At 38.4% G+C, this 21,417-nt stretch overlaps 2 protein-coding genes across 3 annotated transcripts; one reads left to right on the forward strand and one right to left on the reverse strand.

The window, feature by feature from the left end:
• Nucleotides 1–425: 425 nt before the first annotated feature.
• Nucleotides 426–12,320, reverse strand: csnk1db (casein kinase 1, delta b). 2 transcript variants are annotated; one of them, XM_079476257.1, is made up of 10 exons: nucleotides 11,771–12,320; nucleotides 4,780–4,890; nucleotides 4,509–4,657; nucleotides 4,167–4,395; nucleotides 3,433–3,603; nucleotides 3,186–3,334; nucleotides 2,848–3,016; nucleotides 2,611–2,753; nucleotides 1,978–2,048; nucleotides 426–1,872 (listed from the first exon to the last, which is right to left on the reverse strand). In XM_079476257.1, exons 1-9 carry the CDS (start codon nucleotides 11,844–11,846, stop codon nucleotides 2,016–2,018), a joined length of 1,230 nt encoding a protein of 409 aa, XP_079332383.1. In that variant the 5' UTR covers nucleotides 11,847–12,320; the 3' UTR covers nucleotides 426–1,872; nucleotides 1,978–2,015. The 2 variants fall into 2 exon arrangements, with proteins under 2 accessions (XP_079332383.1, XP_079332382.1); XM_079476256.1 differs by having other exon boundaries at nucleotides 1,978–2,043; nucleotides 11,771–12,281.
• Nucleotides 12,321–14,368: 2,048 nt separating this feature from the next.
• c1qtnf1 (C1q and TNF related 1) lies at nucleotides 14,369–21,397 on the forward strand. Its single transcript, XM_079475939.1, has 4 exons — nucleotides 14,369–14,533; nucleotides 18,711–18,847; nucleotides 18,957–19,054; nucleotides 19,865–21,397. Exons 2-4 carry the CDS (start codon nucleotides 18,711–18,713, stop codon nucleotides 20,413–20,415), a joined length of 786 nt encoding a protein of 261 aa, XP_079332065.1. The 5' UTR covers nucleotides 14,369–14,533; the 3' UTR covers nucleotides 20,416–21,397.
• Nucleotides 21,398–21,417: the final 20 nt, after the last annotated feature.

Here is a 21,417-nt window from a genome sequence, read left to right on the forward strand (position 1 = left end):
CTTACAAGCACCCCACAGAAATACCATGCTTGTATATTCCTGTATTCGGCGGTATGGAACATCACGTCTCCGCATCCGTAAGAAACGCTTTCTGAAATGAGAAGTCTATTGGAAAGTGTTATATGCAGTTAGATTTCTGAACGGGCCTGTTTTAATACAATGAGAAATTCAGTGACATGGGATGACGGGTTACTATACTGCCTGAAAAAAAAAATCAACCGCAGCGACACAAATTCAGATCCCAATGGTTTCGACAGAACGCTTTGTACATTTGTGAACGGCAAGCATCTCAAACCCTGGTAGCTTGCCAGAAGTTTAAAGTTAATAAAATAATTTTTAACCCTAAGTGGAAAACGTATTAAGAAAACACAATTTAGGTAAACTGGGTTTTTAACAACAAAAAACCTGATGCCAGCACAAGCAAATACAAGTAATTCATTTATTTACACGGTTTAAAATACACAAATACGGTGGTAATACAAATTATTACAGGACTGACAAATTGGCATGACTTCCACAAAAGTGTGTGGAGCCCAGAACCAGCCAAGGGAGGGGAAGAGAAAATCCGATGGAAAAAAACTTTGCCCAGGTAGTTGCCAAAGTCCCCTCAACAGATGACATGAAAGAAACAGAAGAGATGACCACCAGCTTTCAAGGTGCATTAGAAAAGCCACATCAGTGCTGGAATAATTCTTAAAAGAGGGTAATCACAGCTGAACTTCAAAAGTAAGACTTGATTTTTCATTCAACCTTTGCAAAGACGATCTGCATCTCCAACAAACTCTTAATCACTTCCAAAATACCATCGAAGAACTCAGGACCCATGCAAGAACACTTTCCACATTCATTAGCTGAATGCCAACCTTTTTAAAAGACGTGTCTTCTCGCAGTACAGAACATTATCTTCATACGAAAATCAAACCAGCATAGAGTCAAAGTTCAAGTTTAGAATATACTATATGAAACCCCCGATGTCTGGCACTTCATTTTAGTGGCTTTATGAAAGAGTGGAATAAAAAACTGGTGATTATTTGCAGACTCAAACTATCTGTGGCCATTTCATAGTCTTTCTATAGAGTTGCATGGAAACATTTACACAAATATTTTACAGTTATTTCACAGCTTAGAAACAGAAGACACACAATTATGGGGAAGGGCAATTTTGTACAGTTAGAGATCAATAAATCAGACAAACTGGTGAGATTCACAGGGTCCCTGTATTAGGACATGGAGTCAATTTGTTATATCCGAAGTGAGAAAGATTTGGCCCCGGCTCCGCCATGGAAAAGGAACCCGTGTGAACTCAACAGTTACAAAGGGCTATTAAAATGTAAAGTAAAAAATAAATACACAGAGTAAATAAAAAGCTTAAAGTTAACCCAATACAGCACCACCAGACGGACTCGTCTGTTGGGCAGGTTAAAATACAAAAGAAAACCTAGTATACAAAGAAACAAAGACTTGTTTAAACCACATAGACGATACATGGCCTCAATAAAGAGTTGTGCAGCTCTTGATGTAGTGTGACACTGTGAAGGACGCAGGTGACACGATGTGGTGTCTGGCTGATCCAGTCTCCGATCTAATTCATTTCGCAACAGGCCTCGGCTCTCATGTCCACAAGAACATTTATAAAGTGAAGTAAACAAAATATGAGAATGAGAGAGAGAGAGAAAGAGAGAGAGAGAGAGAGAGAGCCTAAGCAGAGGCTGAGTTGTATCTACACCATTTTGGTTTCGTCAATAGAAGACAGTAAGACTGACGGCCCTATCTATTAGCTGATGGTTGAGAGCTGTCAATCAGCCACGTGTTGTTAGGCTGTCCATCGTGCTCCATATTGCAAAGTGGAGGCATCTGGGACAGGGAGACAATCTGAAACATCAGCACAAAAATAAGTCCTACAAATAAATGTATAGTGACATGAGCAAAAGCTTTGAATGAGTTTACTGGAGACATTTTTTTGGCAACTGAACTCACCTGGTGTGGCTGCCTTCACACAATGGCGTGACAAGCAACTACTTGCCGTGATGATCGAAGGGAATGCTATTCTGAAATAAAAAACATTTCAGTTTAACATCCCTGCAATCGTCATTTTGCCAACCCATAATCAAACCATGCCTACAGTATATTATATTGACAGATATTGCAGGTGAATTGGCCAAGAAATACTAAAATAAGGTTGGGAGCTACCTAGAAAAGCCTGTTCAATTACCTAATAATCAGATTTATTCTTAAACCTGATATAATATTGTAAAGTGAAAGTGACCTAGTTGTCAGATATGGTGGCCCATACCCGAAATGTGACCTCTGCATTAAGCATTCAGTAGTTACCCGCTGGCTATAATAATAATGACATTATCATTAAAAGGATGGTTCTATCACTAAAGTGTGCTTTAAAAAACAATTTAGCCTGCTCAGACATTTTATAAAGCAACAGCACGGAGGAAATTTACTCTTATTTATTTCATCATAAGCAGCTCATTCACGCTACAGATTCTTCTCTGTGCTTTGGTCTTTAGTCCACACTGAGATGCACATTTTATCAGTGAAAATACTTAGACTTAAAAAACGGCTCAAAATGCGGCGGTGGCAATAGAGGTCCGCACAAACCTGTGATGTGGACATGCGGGAAGTGTCTTGCCGTCCCGTCAGGTCTGAGGATGACACGTTCACCGGAGCGCCGCGATGAAGCCGCATGCTGACTTTCCGCTCGCGCTCCATGCCAGTGACTGGTCTTGGGGAGGATGTGTTTGCTGTGAGATACAGCGAAATGCAGATGATTTTACCAGCGTTCAAAAAGAGCGAAAGGTTTAATCAGATATGGACTGGGGAACTAAATGTGCTTACCTGTGTGAGAGGCGGGCGTGAGTGGGGTGGGTGCAGCTCCATCCTGTGCGGGACGGGGTCTGCCTGAGGCTGCTGGGATTCCTCGAGCGGCAGGATTCCTGCTATGCCTCATCCGCTCATCCCTCTCTCTCCTCTCACGGTCTGCCTCCTCTGCTGTACGGTTGGCACCCTGAAAATTAAAACATAAGAAATTAAAACCAGACTGAAGTAGGATCTGTAAGCAATTCCAAATAATCTACATTGAAATAATACATAACAGCACAAGCATAAATAACACCAAGAATATATAGACTTAAAAATACAACCAATTGTGCAAGAAGCTGTTAGCATGTACTTACAAACTTTAGCATGTTCCAATCAAACACGTAGTCGTAGGAAAAGCCCTGTCTGTGGAACAGATTCCTGAAGAGCTGCCTCAGGTAAGAATAGTCTGGCTTGTCATCAAATCGCAGCGACCGGCAGAAGTTGAGGTATGTGGCAAATTCAGCTGTGGGGCAGATAAACATACACGTTACAATCTAGGTTAGATTGCCGAGACTTCTACGATGAAGAACCGCTAAACAACACATCAAGACTTGTACATACATGGGTAGCCCTTGCAGAGAACTTCAATGGGGGTGGACATTTTCTTCTCGCTGATACGCTCATACTTTTGTCTCTTGGTGGCGGCTTTTAGTCCCTGCCAGGGCAGCGAGCCCAAGTTGAAGTACATGAGCACATACCCCAGAGACTCCAGGTCATCACGCCGAGACTGCTCTGTAGAGACAAACACATCATTATAAGAGCTTATTTGGAGCATGAAGAGAAACTGTAAGCTTCATATTACAGTAGCAATTTATGAATAAGCAGTCATGTCAAAGCAAATGTGTGCACGGATTAAAATCATCCTGGGAAATGCTAAAAAAATACAGACATCTAATGTTTGAGCAAACAGTGACGTCATACAGAGCCAGCAGACTAACTCCCGTTTCACACCACACGCCTAAGCAGTTTGTATTTCTTTCAGCGCAAATGTTAACAGATGAGAGCATTTTAAGCGTAAGCAGCAGTGCAGCGATCATTTCAACGCAGAGTCGATTTTCCCTACACACTGCTGCGCCAACACGCTGCTACATCACTACAGCAATGAACAAATGTAAATCGATATTTATTATTCCAATCTAATTATTGAACTAAATGTGATGGTTATGTGGTAACCAAGGACCAAATGTAGCATTTAACGTTTTAAGTATTCTTTTTCTTTTTTATATAACATGCAGATTACAGCAATTAGTAAGCTAGTTCTCCATTCTCAACACAGTCTACATATGTGTCATTACCAATGCCAAGATGTGTGTTGATGGATGCATAGCGCGCAGTGCCCGTGAGATTCTTATTCTCTCGATATGGAATGTGCTGGTGTGTCCTTGCGTCACGGTATTTCTTGGCCAGTCCGAAGTCAATGATGTAGACAAGGTTGCCTTTCTTCCCCAGGCCCATCAGAAAGTTATCAGGCTTTACATCTCTGTGAATGAAGTTCTTGGAGTGGATGTACTCGATGCGGCTTATCTACACAGTTGTGAAAAGACACTTTATAAGGAACTGACTCTGATGCAAAATAAGTCATTATCATTTACTAAAACTTTAAATGTTATTTATGACCACAACACTTTAGATTGTACCATCTGATCAGCCAGCAACAGGACTGTCTTCAGGCTGAACTTTCTGGAGCAGAAATTGAAAAGGTCCTCCAAACTGGGGCCCAGCAGCTCCATCACCATCACATTATAATCTCCTTCTGCACCGCACCACTTTATGGTAGGGATGCCCACTGCAAGGAGAACCCACATACACAATCACACATGATGCCATGTTGTAATCCAACAGAAATGTTGAATGATCATATTGATTTCTTAAGCCCCAGACCCCGATGTAAAAAACCTTTTATCTTACCTCCACCCTGCATCATCTTGTAAATTTTGCTCTCGATGTGGAGCTGTGGGTGTTTCGTCTTCACACATTCCAGTTTGATGGCCACTTCCTCTCCAACTGAAATGTCTGTGCCTTGGATAGAGCGAAACATAAACCGGTTAAAACACTGAAAGGACCAGATCGTACAAACTGACGCCACTTAGATTATAATGAATAGACCATTATATTCGGTGCACATATGACAAAGTTCCACTGGGGTCACAGATGTTTTGGAGAAGTCGGTTATTTACAACCCTACATGTTGTTGAGATTTTATGTACATGATGTTTTTAAAATGGTTCATAAATCATGTTTTTTTTAATTATGTTATCATGTTTTTATTGTGTTAGTAAGTTAGTTAGGGCTGTCAAACGATTAATCACAAGCAAAATAAAAGTTTGTTTGTACATAAAAGCTTGACATTAAGCATCGTACATTTTTCATTTACTTGTCCGAGTGCAAAACTTACTCATCCAAAGATAAAAAAAAAAGATATTTCATTTGAATTATAATATAATCAATATAATTGTTTCGGATTTAGATGACTGGTCAAGTTTGCTTCTAAGTAGGGATGGGCTGAATGACCAAAAATCGATTTCCCAGAATGAATATGTCCTAAAGTCCTAAAAATGTCCTAAAGATATCAAATTAAGTTCTGTTAATCAAAATTATTATTTGTTTATATTGATCATCTGGCTATATCATATGTATACAGTAGGAAGAAATATAAGTATAACAATGAAGTATGAGTATATGCACAAAGAGAGTACAGTATATGACTGGTGTTATAAACTGGTGTTCATGGGGTCTGTACTGTAGGTACAGGTTAATGTTACATACAGATGGATAAATTAGGGCCATATCATTTTTAGACTACCTAAATAAGTTTTAATTTCTCTTATATCAGTTTTTTTCCTTTTTTCCTACATATAAATTACTGTAGTGTACTATAGTAAACTGCAGTAAAATTCTTAGATACGGGAAGACGCTTCAGGTTTGTGCGTTTCCCGATAGCTTCACTCAACAGTAAAACCCTCGTAAAATAAACTCTCAGAGCAACTCTGGAGATGAAGTTCATGTGTTTATATCCAGCGCAGACGCAGATAAATCCTCAACCATCACTCGTTGTATGTGTGCAAACTGTGTACATAATTCACTCAGACACGCAGAACAGCCAGAGGACTTTTAAATAATAGGATTCAGCATTTGCATCTAGTTACATGGACTGCGGTGCGCCATTGATTTTCACACACAAATAAGCACAACCACGACAAACCCACTCCACAAAAATGGAGCTCTGTCTAATGCACATATTCATAAAACACTAAATATACAGGTACATCAAAAAACAAATTATGCCATGAAAAAGGTCAATATTTTTTGTCATTTATTTAAGAACGTAAAATCCATATATAGATTCATGCATGTGCACATGGGACACCGCCGCCACTCAAACTGCTCGCAACAAGTGTCAGATCAAGTTATTTTCGCAATATATTACGCATAAACGTTCAGACACAAACGTTTTAATGCCCATCTTGGCGAATATACACGCAAGCACAGTTGGTTGTCTTCAGTGAGTAAACGTGAACAGCATCTGTAATAAGTGCTATTCCGTTATGTCTTGACGTGAGGCCACATCTTTTTTTTATTACTGCGGAGAAAGACTTAAATACTCCAGTAAATTTTGGTCACACAAATAAGACTAATACATGATTCGAAACTGTGATTGGTCTACTTTTATTTCTGTGTACTCATTATCTACAAAATGTTTTGCTTTTGTAAAAGAATGAAGATATACTGGCTGTGCTTCCAGCCGTGTTCCTCCGCGTGCATCTTTCTGAAACATGTCATTAAACAGTTTTAAAACTCTGCGAATACTCATCATAGAAACGTAAAGCATATTTCTAAAGAAAGATTGAAGTGTCTACTTTGAAATGAGCAAATTAATATTAATATTCTTTATTCTCTGATTATGTACTATGTATGAAAGTAAAGACAGGTGCAGTTTTTCATCAGCTTATTATGTGATCACATCCTTGTGCAGAGCGCTCTATTTCAAATTATCCATGCAAGCCCCGAACAATGGCACAACAAAACAGCAAGACTCTTCTTTAAACATGTTGATTTTACTGCACGTTTGGCCGATGTCTTGCTGCACATGTGCAGATCTTCAGACAGTCCTAAACAAAGAGGAAAGGTTGACATTTCCTTTAAAAGTCTGCACCTCGAGTATAAACGGTTTCATTGTAAAGAGCAACATACATCAAGAGTAGGGTCTTTCTGACAACTACGGTCTGTTTATTTCCTTAGTGTTTATCATGGTGTTATTATAGTAAACGTGTAGTTACCACGGTTTTTGGCCAAGGTTGTTGTCAGAGCTCTTGTTATTCTTCATTTAAATTACACATACATATATATATATACACTGACGGCATAGCGGTCGACCAATTTAAATCCTTTATTTCTTGAACTTTTTATGATTATGGCTTACAAATTCAGTGTCTGAGAGTATTACATTAGATCAATAAAAATATTTTTTAAAGAAATGTTTATTTCTATGCACTCAATACTTGGTTGGGCCTCTGTTTGCACAAATTACTGCATCAATGCGGCGTGGCATGTAGGCAATCAGTCTGTGTCACTGCTCAGGTGTAATGGAAGAACAGGTTGCTTTGAAAGCAGCCTTCAGGTCATCTGCATTGTTTTGTCTGGTGTCTCATCTTCCCCTACAATACATTCTCTATGGGGTTCTGGTCAGGCAGTTTGCTGGCCAATCGAGCACAGTAACACCTTGGTCATTGAACCGGCTATTTTTGTACCTTTGGCAATGTGGGCAGGTGCCAAGTCCTGCCCGAAAATGAAATCAGCATCTCCAAAAAAGCTTGTCAGCAGAAAGCAGCATGAAGTGCTCTAAAACTTCCTGGTAGATGGCTGCGTTGACTGTGGACTTCAGAAAACAGTGTTGTAAAAACATGAGTGAAAATATTGACCTTTTTCATGAAATTCAATTGTTTTAGATGTACCTGTATGTCACACTGTTGTTGGTTTTTTTTCCAAGTTACTTGTCCGGTCAGGCAAGTAAAATTCTCTCTGACTTGCCCATACAAAACATTCGCTTGTCATGTATGTGTATGTGTTTGTACTGTACATATTAATTTTGTATCTACACAGATATTATGTAATCACAAACTGGAAGCGTTTAATCGTTTGGCAGCCCTAACGGCTACACATCTTGGAGCTCAGAGCCTTTCCTACAAAAAAATCCCTGTCCTTTATCAGGTAAAAACAGCTTTCAGTCTGTACTTCACACCCTTACACAAAACTGTAGATACTTTTATAGAACCGTGTTGTAATTTGTGGAGCTCAACAGCACCAGTCCCCATTAAGGACATAACTGAGCTTTAACTGCTTATTACTACCAATAGAATAATCAGAGGAAACATGCAAATAAGATGAGCAAATAATAGATTAGAATTTTTTTTGGTGCGGTAAAAACTATATGAATACAATCTCTTGCATGTTGCATAATAAAAATTGTGAAAAACAATTAATGAATAAAGTAAAAGTGTTACTACATTGTGTCAATAGAGATGCACTTAAATGTGTTAAATTACAGATTGTTCTCTTGCCCAAACAACTCTTAAATTAAAGAACTCTGTGACTGAAAAGAAGTATAAATAATAAAATATAACTAAACAAATTTTACTTTTTATTCTTGTACTCATCTCACAAAAGTGTAAGATAATAAAATACTTAAACTTTATTCTTGTCTGTTTCAGAATCAAACATTGCTTTATTAATTTTTTTCTGAAATGTAAAATAAATTCTTTATTTTAGTCTTTTATTTTGGGTCTGTAGTATTACCAGATGTGGGTTAATTTTAGCCACAAATTTAAATAAAAAAACATCTTATGAGTGGATTTTACACTACGTCATTTATAATTTTATTATATTTTGGTAAACAGGTAGAAGTCGTGTTGAATGCCATTTTACATCACTTAAAATAGATTAGCATCACTGTTAGCATGTAGAACATACCCGAAGTAGACGAAGCAACGAAAGATGAACTACTATACAGTCAAATTTTGCATCTCTGTCCACTACACATTCGTAGTGAGGTCAGCGGAGAGATACGTGTCAGTCATGGGAGACTCGGACAGTTCGGTGGACCCACCCAGACCCGAGTATAAATAAGCCGTGAAAGCCAGGCATCGCGCACTGACGTTTTCATGTTTACTTGCGCCTTTGAGTGAAATGACAGCTGTGACGTTATTGCCCAACATAAGATCGGTTTAGAATCAGCAAGACGAGAGACTGACAATTTTGCGAAAACCGGCCGATTCCGGTCTTTTGCTGGTCAATCGGTGCAGCTCTAGTAATCTATGTTGACCTAACATCATTCAGGACTGGGTCTGTCAGTTTTACAACTGTATGCTCGCGACACAAGCTACTACCCAATTTAACAGAAACTACAAAACTTGTTCTGCAAGTTCCCAAGACAGTGAATACACAAACAAAATAACACCAAGGGTGAGATTAAGCTGTTAGCGAACAAACTCATTTTAAACAAGTCGGGCATAAACCCACAATTCAATCAGGAGACAGTCGACTCAAAGATGAGAACAAACAGTCTTTTCTCTTTGATACGTTTTGATCACAGGAGGAGGAACGCTCTTCCAACCCTGACGCAATAGTGAGTGAGCATGTCGAAACCAATCTCTGCCCATAAACAATGTAAATAACATAGTTCTGCTTAAGATTCATATCAATTTACCCAATAGCACTATTACAAGCTCAAAAAAGTTAAACTTTATAGATGGGCCATTTCTGATAATTGAGTGAAAAGCCACTTCCAAAACACTCGATGTGCACAAAACTATGAAATAAAAATAAAGGTTAATACGGGATGAAGTGTACAATATAATCCGACAGCTAATAAGATCTCTACTTGTTGGTGCTAAGATTAGCAAATTACAGATGGGGTCCAAAAATAAACAAAGGACAGGCGCGATAATGCCAAACCGAAACCTCCCAAACATTTCTTACATAAGGGGTGACGAATTAAAAAACCTGCAGATGAAAAGACATTCCTAGGTAACTCACACACCTGGGGCATCTCATGACGCCAAGTGATGCAAGCATGGGATTGGTCTAGGAATCCCCAAAAAGGGATAGGTACTGCATTTAAGGTGACTATTGGATGATTTGTCAGGGAGGAAAAATGGAACAGCTTCAGACCAGATTACTCTGGCGGGGTTCGATCCCTAATGAGGCGGAGGATGATTAAAGTCAATTTGAGTTCATGACTTATACACAATCACCTTGTAAAGCACTGTAAACAAAAGTTAAATACAAAATATCAGTATTATTTGATGTCAATATTCTTTGAAATCACGTCAATTACGGTCACATGCGTAAGAGGGGTGCAGTTATGAAACACACGAGCAGATGGAGTTTACGATCTCACCACATCCGCCAAGGCCTGTTGACACACAAAAGATAGAAACAAGTCGATCTCAGCCAGAAAGCTGTAGGATAAAGGGCTCTCCACAGTTAAACACGAGCCCATAACACCAGGATGATCAAAAGACCCCTTGTAAACATTGCAAACAGGGCTCGTCTATCCAAGCGAATTGGATTTGAGCCAGACGAGTGGTTCAAGTTTGCATTATTTCATTATTCTATTGTTTCCACATCTATGAACAATGTTTTTTTAATTGTAGTTTTTAGATTTTTGAGGCTTTTTTCCTTGTTTTTGAATTAGAGGATAGTGGCGAGAGACAGGAAGTGATTGGGAGGAGAGAGGGGTAGGACCGGGAAAGGACGCCGAGTCTCCCAGGGCGAAGTTGTGCTGGAGCACAGTCCAAACAGGCTCCGACGAGGAACAATGTTTTTGAGGACAGCGTGGAAAGAACAGCAAAAAAAGGTCGACAGTTGCCAAAGTTTCTACTGGATTCTGAATAGGAGAAACATTGTCAACCACACACGTTTTATCCAGACGATTTTAAGGACACAGTAGATGAATGACACTTAAATAGCCAACTTTAACAGAGAGGAAAATGTCTGTTAAAAGAATAAAAGCAAGCATAATGACCTAGCTTGGTTTCCCAACCCTGTATTGTAATACCCAACAATGGCTTACTATTGTCATCGGTGTGAGCTCTAAATGTCAGACATGTACAACCAAATAACGAAGATCATCCTCGTGTGTGAAACTGACGTTCCCAATGGAGGTGAACCCAAAAAGTTCATCATCCAAGAAAATGCAAACTTTCCTTTGGTTACTACCAGTGTCCCTCCATGACAACGGTCAGCCATCAAAGCATCATTTCACCAAAATTCACAAGCATGTGATCAGAATCATATTACTGAATCAAACCTGAAGATTAAAACGCACACTGGACGCAAGCTCTATATTGAACGCATTAGCTCTGAGCATGTCAATCATTCCAGCCTGTGTGTCCATCCAAACCGAGCAAGCCGATTAAACCTGCCAGGTTTGGCCTTTTGTGCGATTCATGTTTACACTGAAACATGTACGTACACGTCCGATTCACGAATACATACGCCAACGTCACAAAACAGGTTAAATGTCATTTGATGAGTGATGTCACTCAGCTTGAAACCGCACCAACTTTGATATAATAATAATAACTCAATTTATGGACATCTTGTAGCGTTTAAAGTTATTAACAACAGAAGCAAGCCAGTGTGCCTGTCGGGACCTAAATGAAAACTTTAAGTACCCAGGGATTTCAGTTTAGACTGAAATAGCGATATGAGGGTCGCAAGACATTTTATTTCACACATAAATGACAGAAGAACGGAGACGTGGACGTCATACGACGACTATAACAGTAACTTAAACGACATTTACAGTTGACAGACATGAATCGCAACATATGAGCAGTATCAATCAACCGACAGCTTTATATTAACACGGTGCAAGTGTTTATATATGTATATTTACCCAGATAAATGTCTCCAAATGATCCGCTTCCGATTTTTCTGCCAAGTCTGTATCTGTTTCCAACTCGCAGCTCCATCGTTGTTTACTGGTCTCTCCGGAACGAGTCGGCCGACTCTATGTCAAATATTTCTCTTAAACCAGACGCTAAAACTCGTACAATACACGCTATTCAATCCCAATAACCCTTTAAATCTTCACGCGACCCCAACCCCCCCGAATCCCTGAGGAGATTTCGGATTCTTCCGACGGAGCTCACTTTTCACCATTCCTTTTTAAACGCGGAAAAGCACGAAACGCCACAATATCGCGATCGGTCGAAAGCTTAGACTGTGTAGATTATGCTCTCGGCGGTTTGATCATCGTTTTCCTCGCGTTCGAAGAAGATGGAGGCGGATTTCGACAACTAACCTCCGTCGGAGCCGTGAAGAACGTAGCTGTCACAGGCCTGGTCCTGCGGTGACCGCGAACGTGGTGACGTCACCTCCCCTTGGCAACGCCTCGCTTCGGTCACGTGAGAGAAACGCTGGAGGAGTTTCGTTAGGGCGGTCTCGTTAACGGCTATCGAGTTATTAATTTAATTTAATTTATTACATGCGGACATGCCTAGGTAGATCTTATTTTTTGCTTTTTTGGGGTTTTTAAAACAAAACACAGTTTTTATTTTAATAACAATATTCAATTATGCATTTTTTTCGCCTGTTAAATCGGCACGTTTTGCGTAACGGATCGAAATTGGTGAAAAGTAACGTTTAAACGCTACGCTGTTTAACAATCGATTAGACTTTTTTGTACTTTTTGTACATTTTGTGCTCCCTCGAACGTATAGACACCGCCCCCCTGATCGCTGATAGGTGGATTGTATTTTGATTGATTGTACAGCTTCCAGTCATGATGGAGTCACGTGGCTGTAATGTTTTGCCACAGATTGCGTAACACTCCCTTGCACGTGTTTTTCAACGCACCCTTCGAGTTGCCCAACTTGAACAGCTCGTTCAAGAAAACACGAGAAGCGCATTTGATCAAGCTGAAAAATCTTATCTGTACTGCATATTCATTTAAAACATTTTCTTTTTTAGCATATTATTACATGACAAAAATGCACTGTATAAAGAATCAAGGTTCACACAGGAAACACACGAAAATGAATTCGAATTCATTCACCTTTCCTCAATTCACGTGAAAGTTACAACGCGTTTACTTCCGTGCTTCTTTTTGTTTGTTTTAAACAAATTTATCATGAATACATTGTCTCTTTAACTTTTTATCGAATAAAGAAGCTGCCTTTTGGTTCTAATTTGTGGCGCTGCGTGTTTCGGGGAACAATTCTTTTTTTGATTATGACGACATCTTGCGGTCATTTATATAAACAGCAGGAATTTCGTTTTTAGAAATGAGAGCAAAGAATATACATACATTTACAGACGCTTTTATTTAAAGCGACTTTTAAACGAGAAAGCATTGAATATATAGGCTATGTATATTTCCTGGTGTGTTTTATCACGATAATAAATAAGGACAATGTGTTGCTCATCAGTGCTGAGAAGTGTATTTAAATAGGAACTTTTGATGCTCAGTGTCTTAAGTACATAACCACTTATTTGTGACCCTGGACAACAAAACCAGTGTTATGGGTCAATTTTTTGAAATTGAGATTTTTACATCAACTGAAAGCTGAATAGTTAAGCTTTTTATTGATATATGGGTTGTTAAGATGGGACAATATCTGGTTGAGATACAAGAGTGTTAAACTCTGGAAGTAAAGGGAGCAAAAAAATCGAAATATTGAGAAAATCGCCTTTTGAAGTTGTTAATCCGAGGCACTGTAGCAGGCCATCCACTCACAAAAATAAAGTTCTTATATATTTTGGGTTGAAAATTTACAAAATATCTTTATGGAACATGATCTTTACTTAATATTCTAATGATGTTTTGGCATAAAAGAAAAGTCTGTAATTTTGACCCACACAATGTATTTTTGGTCTTTACTAAAAATGTTCCCGTGCTACATAAGACTGGTTTTGTGATCCAGGGTCACATTTGTCTACAATGCGTTATATACAATTTACAACAAGTTTCCTTTGTTTACCATGCATATAATCTAACCATCAGGTTTAATCAGTAACATTCACCAAAAGTCTAGATTCATGATAAATCAGGTGACTGGGAAAAACTCCTTGGTGTGAATCTCCGTTTCCCTTATTTGATTGAAAGCTGCTTGTGAATTCTTTACAAGAAGTATAAAGGCAGGTTTTTCTTATTTGTTTCACAACATTTTATGATAAAATCATTTTGCCATACAGTAATTTTCACACACTTTCTTATTATATTATAGTTTTACAGATGAAAAAGTGGTAAGCTTTGGTGAGCTTTACTGAACTGTTTGTTTCTAAAATGCTAATCTTGCTCTTTAAAAGAATCCCCGGTGTAGACACGTAACATTTGTCAAACTGTCTGGGAAGTAGCTGAACACAATGGATTGCTTTTGGCTTTTCACCTCTGCCTCTCTCTCAGTCTCTCGTGCAGTTTCCACAGTCTTGAGCGTGTTTGAATTCATCCCTCCCTCTTGGATGCATCCGCGCTCCTCCTTCGGCTCTCCTCCCTTTCTGCAATTTTCCCTGGCTCCTCATGGCATGCTGAGTTTGGAGATGTTTTAAAAACATTGACAGGCAGTAACATTTTCAAAGAGACACATCGATAGAAGCATCCTCAGTGCAATAACAGAGAGCCGAGCGGACCCTCAGGTTTGGACCCGCAAGAATAAAGGTAGGACACGTGAGCTGTACTGAAGGAAATGTAGAGGTTGTTTTTGAAAGATAAAGCCAGTAAGTTTGATAAAATGCCAAGAAAATGTAATGCCCACAACAGGGTCTGTATTTTACAGAATCCACTCTTAGAATTCTACTTACATAGGTTGTGGTTGAGTCATTTGACATAAGAGTTTGGATGAAGTTCATGATGCATCATTCATTCAGACGTTTATGGATACTTCCCTGCATGCTATAATTTGTGCTTCTGTCTTGCATGAAGCGGTGCATGCATTAAAGCTGTATAAAAACAATTCAGTGTTCTCCGGTAGGACCTGTGACCATGTGTTTCAATGACATTTTCTTTGTTTTGATGGATGACAGCCATTTCAAGATAATTGTTAGATCAAACAAGCCTGGGAATGTGCACATGTACATTTAACAGCAGGTGCATGTTAACATAATAAATAACAACCTCATATGGTTTGAATCTCAATGTAATGAATATGACAAAAATATCTCACACCCTGTCCCTGTGGACATCTTTTAAATCATGGGTGATCTGGGATAGGCCTACTGGAGAAACTAATCTTAAGTTTTTACTTTTGATTGTTCACGGAAAGATGTGCACTGCCAAAGGGTTCGGGATCCGAAACTAGGACAGGAGTTCTTGAGGCGTGCCATCACAAAGCCAAGTTCAAATTGCTTCATTTCCTACGCAGTTAAAATAGGATTCTTTTCCAAACAAAATCATGAATGTTGCGTAAAGCTGAGTTTTCTTGCATAAGGGTTTTACAGATTCTCATTATATCAGAATTTACCCTATGTACTATGATTGTTCTTTCTTTCCAGTATATTCTTACAATCTCATCGAAAATATTGTTTTTTCTCATTTCATGTTCACCGGAAATATTTCTTTTCATGAAACCCAGTAGTAAACTTTCAAGTGTATTATACGTGTCAGGTGGTGAACCTGACCTCAGTGTTGTGGTTACACATACGTAGACTTCAAAGTGACCACAAATAAGCTTTTATGTCCGAGCCAGCTTTAAATCCAGCTGTGTTTTCTATTTACATTTACAGCTAAAATTAAAAGATTTTTGTACGTAAAACCTACTTTTTTATGATTTGTTTAAAAATGTAAGAAATAAATAGTGTATTAAGCATGCACTGTAAAAAACTGAATTGTAAAGGTATACAGAACTTTACTCTTTGTAACAGTTTTTTCATGTATTTTTGAAATAAATAGTAAAATTACAGAGAAAGACTGCAAATATACACGACAAACATGGGAAAACATGTCATGTTAAGTGGAAAAAGTGTTGCCAGAAAATATGTTTGTTTTGTTACAGTGTTGTATTCAATAAGAAGGAAGTATGAATTGCTTTCTGAAATCTCATCGAATTCGTGGCTGTATCTTTGCGTTGTCTGTTTGGATACACTGTCAGATCACATTTGAAGTATGCATTTTTACGTTAATCTCTCAATAAATGAAAACAGTTAAATCGCAAATTCTCTCACGTTTGAAAACATTCCTGCGCTGTCTTCCAACTTTATCAGTTATTATTTAATATCTGACTGAATAAGTGGTGACATTTTTATTTGGTACGTACACGTCCATGTAAGAGAAGAGGAAAGACTTGTTGGTACAAGTACATGATGTTAGTAATACTTTGTTTTCAAAAGGCTCACCCCTAGCAATTGTGTGCACATTAAGAGGAGAAGGGTTTCACAATTCAGTACGATTGGAGAGTCTGTAGGTTTTAAAAAAAAGGCAAGGTTTTTTAAGGAGAAACTTTAAGGTGTTACCCTCTGAGACCAACTACATGTTTCTAGGGTTTATACATGCTTATGCATCCGAGTGTACAGTACTTGAGGAACTCATTTGAATTTCAGGGAGGCAAGCAGATTGTTGCTTTAATAAATTGGCTGTTTGTTTACTCTGCAGATACAGTAGATGTTCTTGGCTGTGTCCTTCAAGCTCGCTTTCATTCCCTAAAGTTCATCCAACTTCCTCTTCAACATTTTTATCACAAAAAGTTGGCAGGATTTGGAATAAAAGCAGGTCAAGCTTATATAGTTTGTCTATAGCCTTTAAAATAGCGCACCAGGCATATGTGGGCTTTTACTGTGCATGACTAGTGACGTAGAGTTAAATATTTAGTAAGTTATGGTTGAAAGTCGGTCATGTTTGGTCGCACACCCAAAACCAAGGAATGGAAGCTGTGCATCATTTCTTTTGGCAACTTTATTTAACACAGAGATGAACTGTTTACTTATCTCAGACAGCAGAATTTAGAAAAACATCACATTCGTCTTCACCTTACAGGTGAACCGAACACCGAAGTTAAAAGAAAATAAACTGGTTGACCTGTATCACTAGATTTAGCAGGGTCCTTGACCACAAGCCACTCGTGTTTTCAGTTACTAAACCTACTAAAGCCACACCTCACGGATCAGACAGGTCACAGCATGCCTTCAGAAGTGCGGAGGGATGGCAAAAAACACAAAGTAGCTCTGTTATGATAACAGTGAATACTTGCCGTGAAATTGAATGGCACCTAAAGGCAGCCTTGACTGGGCAGAACTGAGCAGTTTTAAAAGAATAGTTCACCCAAAAATAAAACATCTGGCATCATTTATGCACCCTCGTGTCATTCAAAACCCGTGTTTGACTCTTTCTTCGGTGGAACAAAAATGTAGATATTTTGAGACATTTTCCAGTGGGTTTGTGTCCATACAATGGCAGTAAGTCAATAGGGGTCAGTGTTGTTTGTTACCAACTTTCTTCAAAATATCTGCTTTTGTGTTTTGCAGAAGAAAAAAACTCCAGGATTGGAATGACATGAGGCTGGATAAAGGAAACAATTTTCATTATTGGGAGAACTTTCCCTTTAATGGTCATATCGAGTAACTGAATGACAGATCAAAGCAAAAATAGCAAAATATGGGACATTTATGATTTGGAGCGTGGTGTTCCCTGGAGCAGAGGGGAGCAAAAACACTCCGCTTATGTAATCCGTGTTATAAAAGGTCAGTCCAGATGTTGTTGGAGTCAGAAATACAGACTCTATGATGTACGTGTAAACATAACCTCCATGACACCAGCATCTGCAGGAAGGAGAGAGATTCTCATGCCAGGATATCAGATGTGAGACTGTAAACATAGCTGAGCGGCAAAAGATAATAATCAAAGAAACAAACAGCAGCAAAGACAGAAAGCGAAATTATTGACATTATTTTGGCCAGCTTTGGCATCGGACCAAAAAACGAATTCTCCGATAGATTAAGGGCCAGAAAATCAAAAGATAATTTAAGAAAAATGCACTATGGATGCACACAAATTCACTACAGACGTGATTTTGAAGGAACTGTTTTAGAACCAGCTGCGGGCAAAATATTCAAAATAATGCTGCTGTTATGGCCCAGATATTATTACTGGCGGGTGGGTTTGACAAACTGTTTTGTAAAAGACTGTTAATGGTCACAGTATTTGTAAAGTGTGTATATATATGGCTATATATATATATATATATATTTCGCCTCTCTCTAGATTAGGCTTTTTTAACTCAAGCTGAACAGTGTTTATACGGGTCGCCAGGTGTTCTGGACCTCTTAGCAATTTTCTTACAGCTACTTCACAAAATATTTGGGCTTGTATTCCAACATGTTCTCAAGCACAGTTTCTTTTTTATACAGCTGTGTTTAGACCGTGATGCCAAATGTTATATTGTGCCAAATGTTTTAATGTAGATGTCATTTTTGTTTGTTTCGTTTCCATATCCAACACTCACAAAACGATAGCTAACTGGTAAAATTCCAAAGATAGGCTGTTTACCCTCATAGTGAAAAATGGAGACAGCAGTGACCGTGAATGATTCAATTTAACTATATGACTTTTTGGTCGTAGTGTCTGTCCCATGGTTTGGGAAACGTCATGGTTCCCAAGAAAGAAAAGCAGAGAGGTTCAGTTTAATCTAAATATTAAATCTGAGGTCTATGTTAAAATTGGAGGACATTTAGAGACATCTCATCTTTGGTAACGTAATTGTTTAGACTGTGTTTAGAAATCTAGTTTCACACCGGCAGTCAGAGCCTTAACCACCTGATAGAAGTTGAATAATAAACTGATCCTAGTTCAGCAGATTCATAAAGCTCAGTGATGTATTATAATTATGTCGTGACTTTAATCTCAGATGCCTTTGACATGTCTGGTTGTGCTGGTGGTCGTGTTTGCAAAATGTACTGAGCCATACATAACCCAAAACCCAGATGTGGACACGTATGAGCCTAGAGACTATCAAAGAGCTGCAGAATATTACAGAGATGGCAGGTACTTTTCTGATTAACAACGTCAATCTATCCATCCATAATGTCTTCACGTTGGGCTTGTTTTGGCAATTTATAGATTAAAAACATTTTCTTTTGCGCCTTTACTTTAGTGGAACTGAATGCAAGCGATGCTGTGATCCCACAGAGAACCATCCACAATACCCACAGTACAAGGTTTTGCCACAGATAAACATCACCATCCTTAAAGGTACAAAATCTACATACAATACTACATACAGCTAAGACGTTATGCCGATGTGATATTACAGTACATACTGTATATGATAAGTAATTTTCTTCTATTTCAAGAATGCAAAAAATTATGTTAAAGAGATAGTTCACCCAAAAGTGAAAATTCTGTCAACATTTACTCACCCTTTTGTTATTTTAAACCTGTATGACTATCTTCTGCAGAACACAAAAGAAGATATTTTTAAAGAATATACTGTTTAACTGCGGTACACATTGACTTGCATTGTTTTGTTCAGTTACCGACATTCTTCAAAATATCTTCTGTTTGGGTTAGAAGAGGGTGAGTAAGTGATGACAGAATTTTCATTTTTGATCATCTGATCATTTTAACAGAATTTACATAACCTTTATATCACTTTGACTGTATATAATGATTTAGATCCATGTCAGCCCTTAGTTAGCCTGTGAATGATACAGGTCAGGCCTGGCTAGTCACATGCTGTTTCTTTGAGCTGGAAAACATTGACCACTATGAACAAACGGCTGCTGAAATGGCTTTATGAAACAAAGATCAAAAGAAAAATGGCTTTCAGATTGGCGCCATCTTTTATAAAACACAGCAGTTATAGAAGACAAACAAAACAATTAAATGTAATTTGAACTTCATCATATTTTAGTATTTGATGTTTAATAAAACATCCACATAAAGATTCAGAAAGTGGGACGATAAATCAGAAATAAAAAATGTAAGGGCTTTAAATGATGCTAGTGAAACCCGAATTAATCCTGTCAACTATTTAATTCTGCTTCATTCCTTCCCTTATAGGGGAAAAGGGAGACACTGGACTGAAGGGACCTTATGGGAAATTAGGCAGGACAGGGCAAACCGGCCCGCGAGGGCCCATTGGCATGAAGGGCACAAAGGGCAGCATTGGTTCCCATGGTGAACCATGCAAGTCCTACTACGCTGCCTTTTCCGTGGGCCGTAAGAAAGCCCTGCACAGCAACGACTACTATCAGACCCTGATCTTCGACACAGAATTTGTCAACCTGTACGGCCATTTCAACATGTTCACAGGCAAATTCTTCTGCTACGTTCCAGGCATCTATTTCTTTAATCTAAACGCTCACACCTGGAACCAGAAGGAGACGTACTTGCACGTGATGAAGAACGAGCAGGAGATGGCCATCGTGTACGCTCAACCCAGCGATCGCTCCATCATGCAGAGCCAGAGCCTCATGCTCGAGCTGGAGAGAGACGACCAGGTGTGGGTTCGACTCTTTAAGGGCGAGCGAGAAAACGCAGTGTTCAGCGATGATTTTGACACCTACATCACGTTTAATGGTCACCTTATCAAAGCCAAGTCTGAAGGCTGATCCAAGCAAAATATACGGACAGTAATCTTGTAAAATCCACGGACAGCAAATATTTCTATAGCGGTGCCTATTGAGTCTTTTTTGTTTTTGTTTTGTAATGAATTTTTACAATGTACTTGATGAGAGACCTTGACCGTCATGATGCAGTTGGGGAGTCATGTGTGTTTGACCACCTACACCTCTGATAGATAAAGTGGTGCTATGTGAACTACAAAAATAGACATATAAATTATTTATAAGTAAGTGATGCATAATATCTGGTAACAATTCAATGTAAAGGTGGCCCTTTAATATGTAGCCGTATGTAAAAAATAAGAATTAATATGATGTTTTATTAATTCAATACATTTTGAGAAATCTGGACGCTGAAGTAAGGGAGTTTAAATCACTAACTGTGATTTAGGTCAAATATTTAAGTGAATAAATAATGCTATATAGTTACTTATATGAGACAAGGGTCTCTACTCGGACACAAGCCATGCTTTCCATCAAATAACTTTGGGAACTAATATTGTGATGTCTGCATCTGAACATGTTTGTATTAAATGGTACATTTGTGTAAATTATTGTATCCAGTGTTTGAATAATGGAAAACTATAATGGTGACAAAAATGAATATCTTTAAAAAATTTAACTGAATTTATGCTACATCCAATTTGTTTTTCATTTGCAAAAACACACTCTCTGCCATGAAGACATCTAAAACATATGAAGTGACTAAAACATATCAAGTCATGAACTGGCTTAAAAATCTTAAACTGTGGCTTCTCGGGCCTCTGTGACCAACAAAAAGGCTTTGGAAAGCAAACATTTATTTTTATTGTTGCAGAGGTTGTACATTTTATTTTTCTTTTCATTCCCATTTAAGGTCATTTACAATTTTTTCCATAAAGTCATTACAGCGCCCATATGGGTCTTCACCAAGCAGCATGCTGTATAAATGAAGAAGACGCTCATAACCAATAAAAGAAATGTCAATATTTAATCCATTTGTGTATTTGT

This window comes from Barbatula barbatula, assembly GCF_947034865.1.
Source record: "Barbatula barbatula genome assembly, chromosome: 16".
NCBI classification, from domain to species: Eukaryota; Metazoa; Chordata; class Actinopteri; order Cypriniformes; family Nemacheilidae; genus Barbatula; species Barbatula barbatula.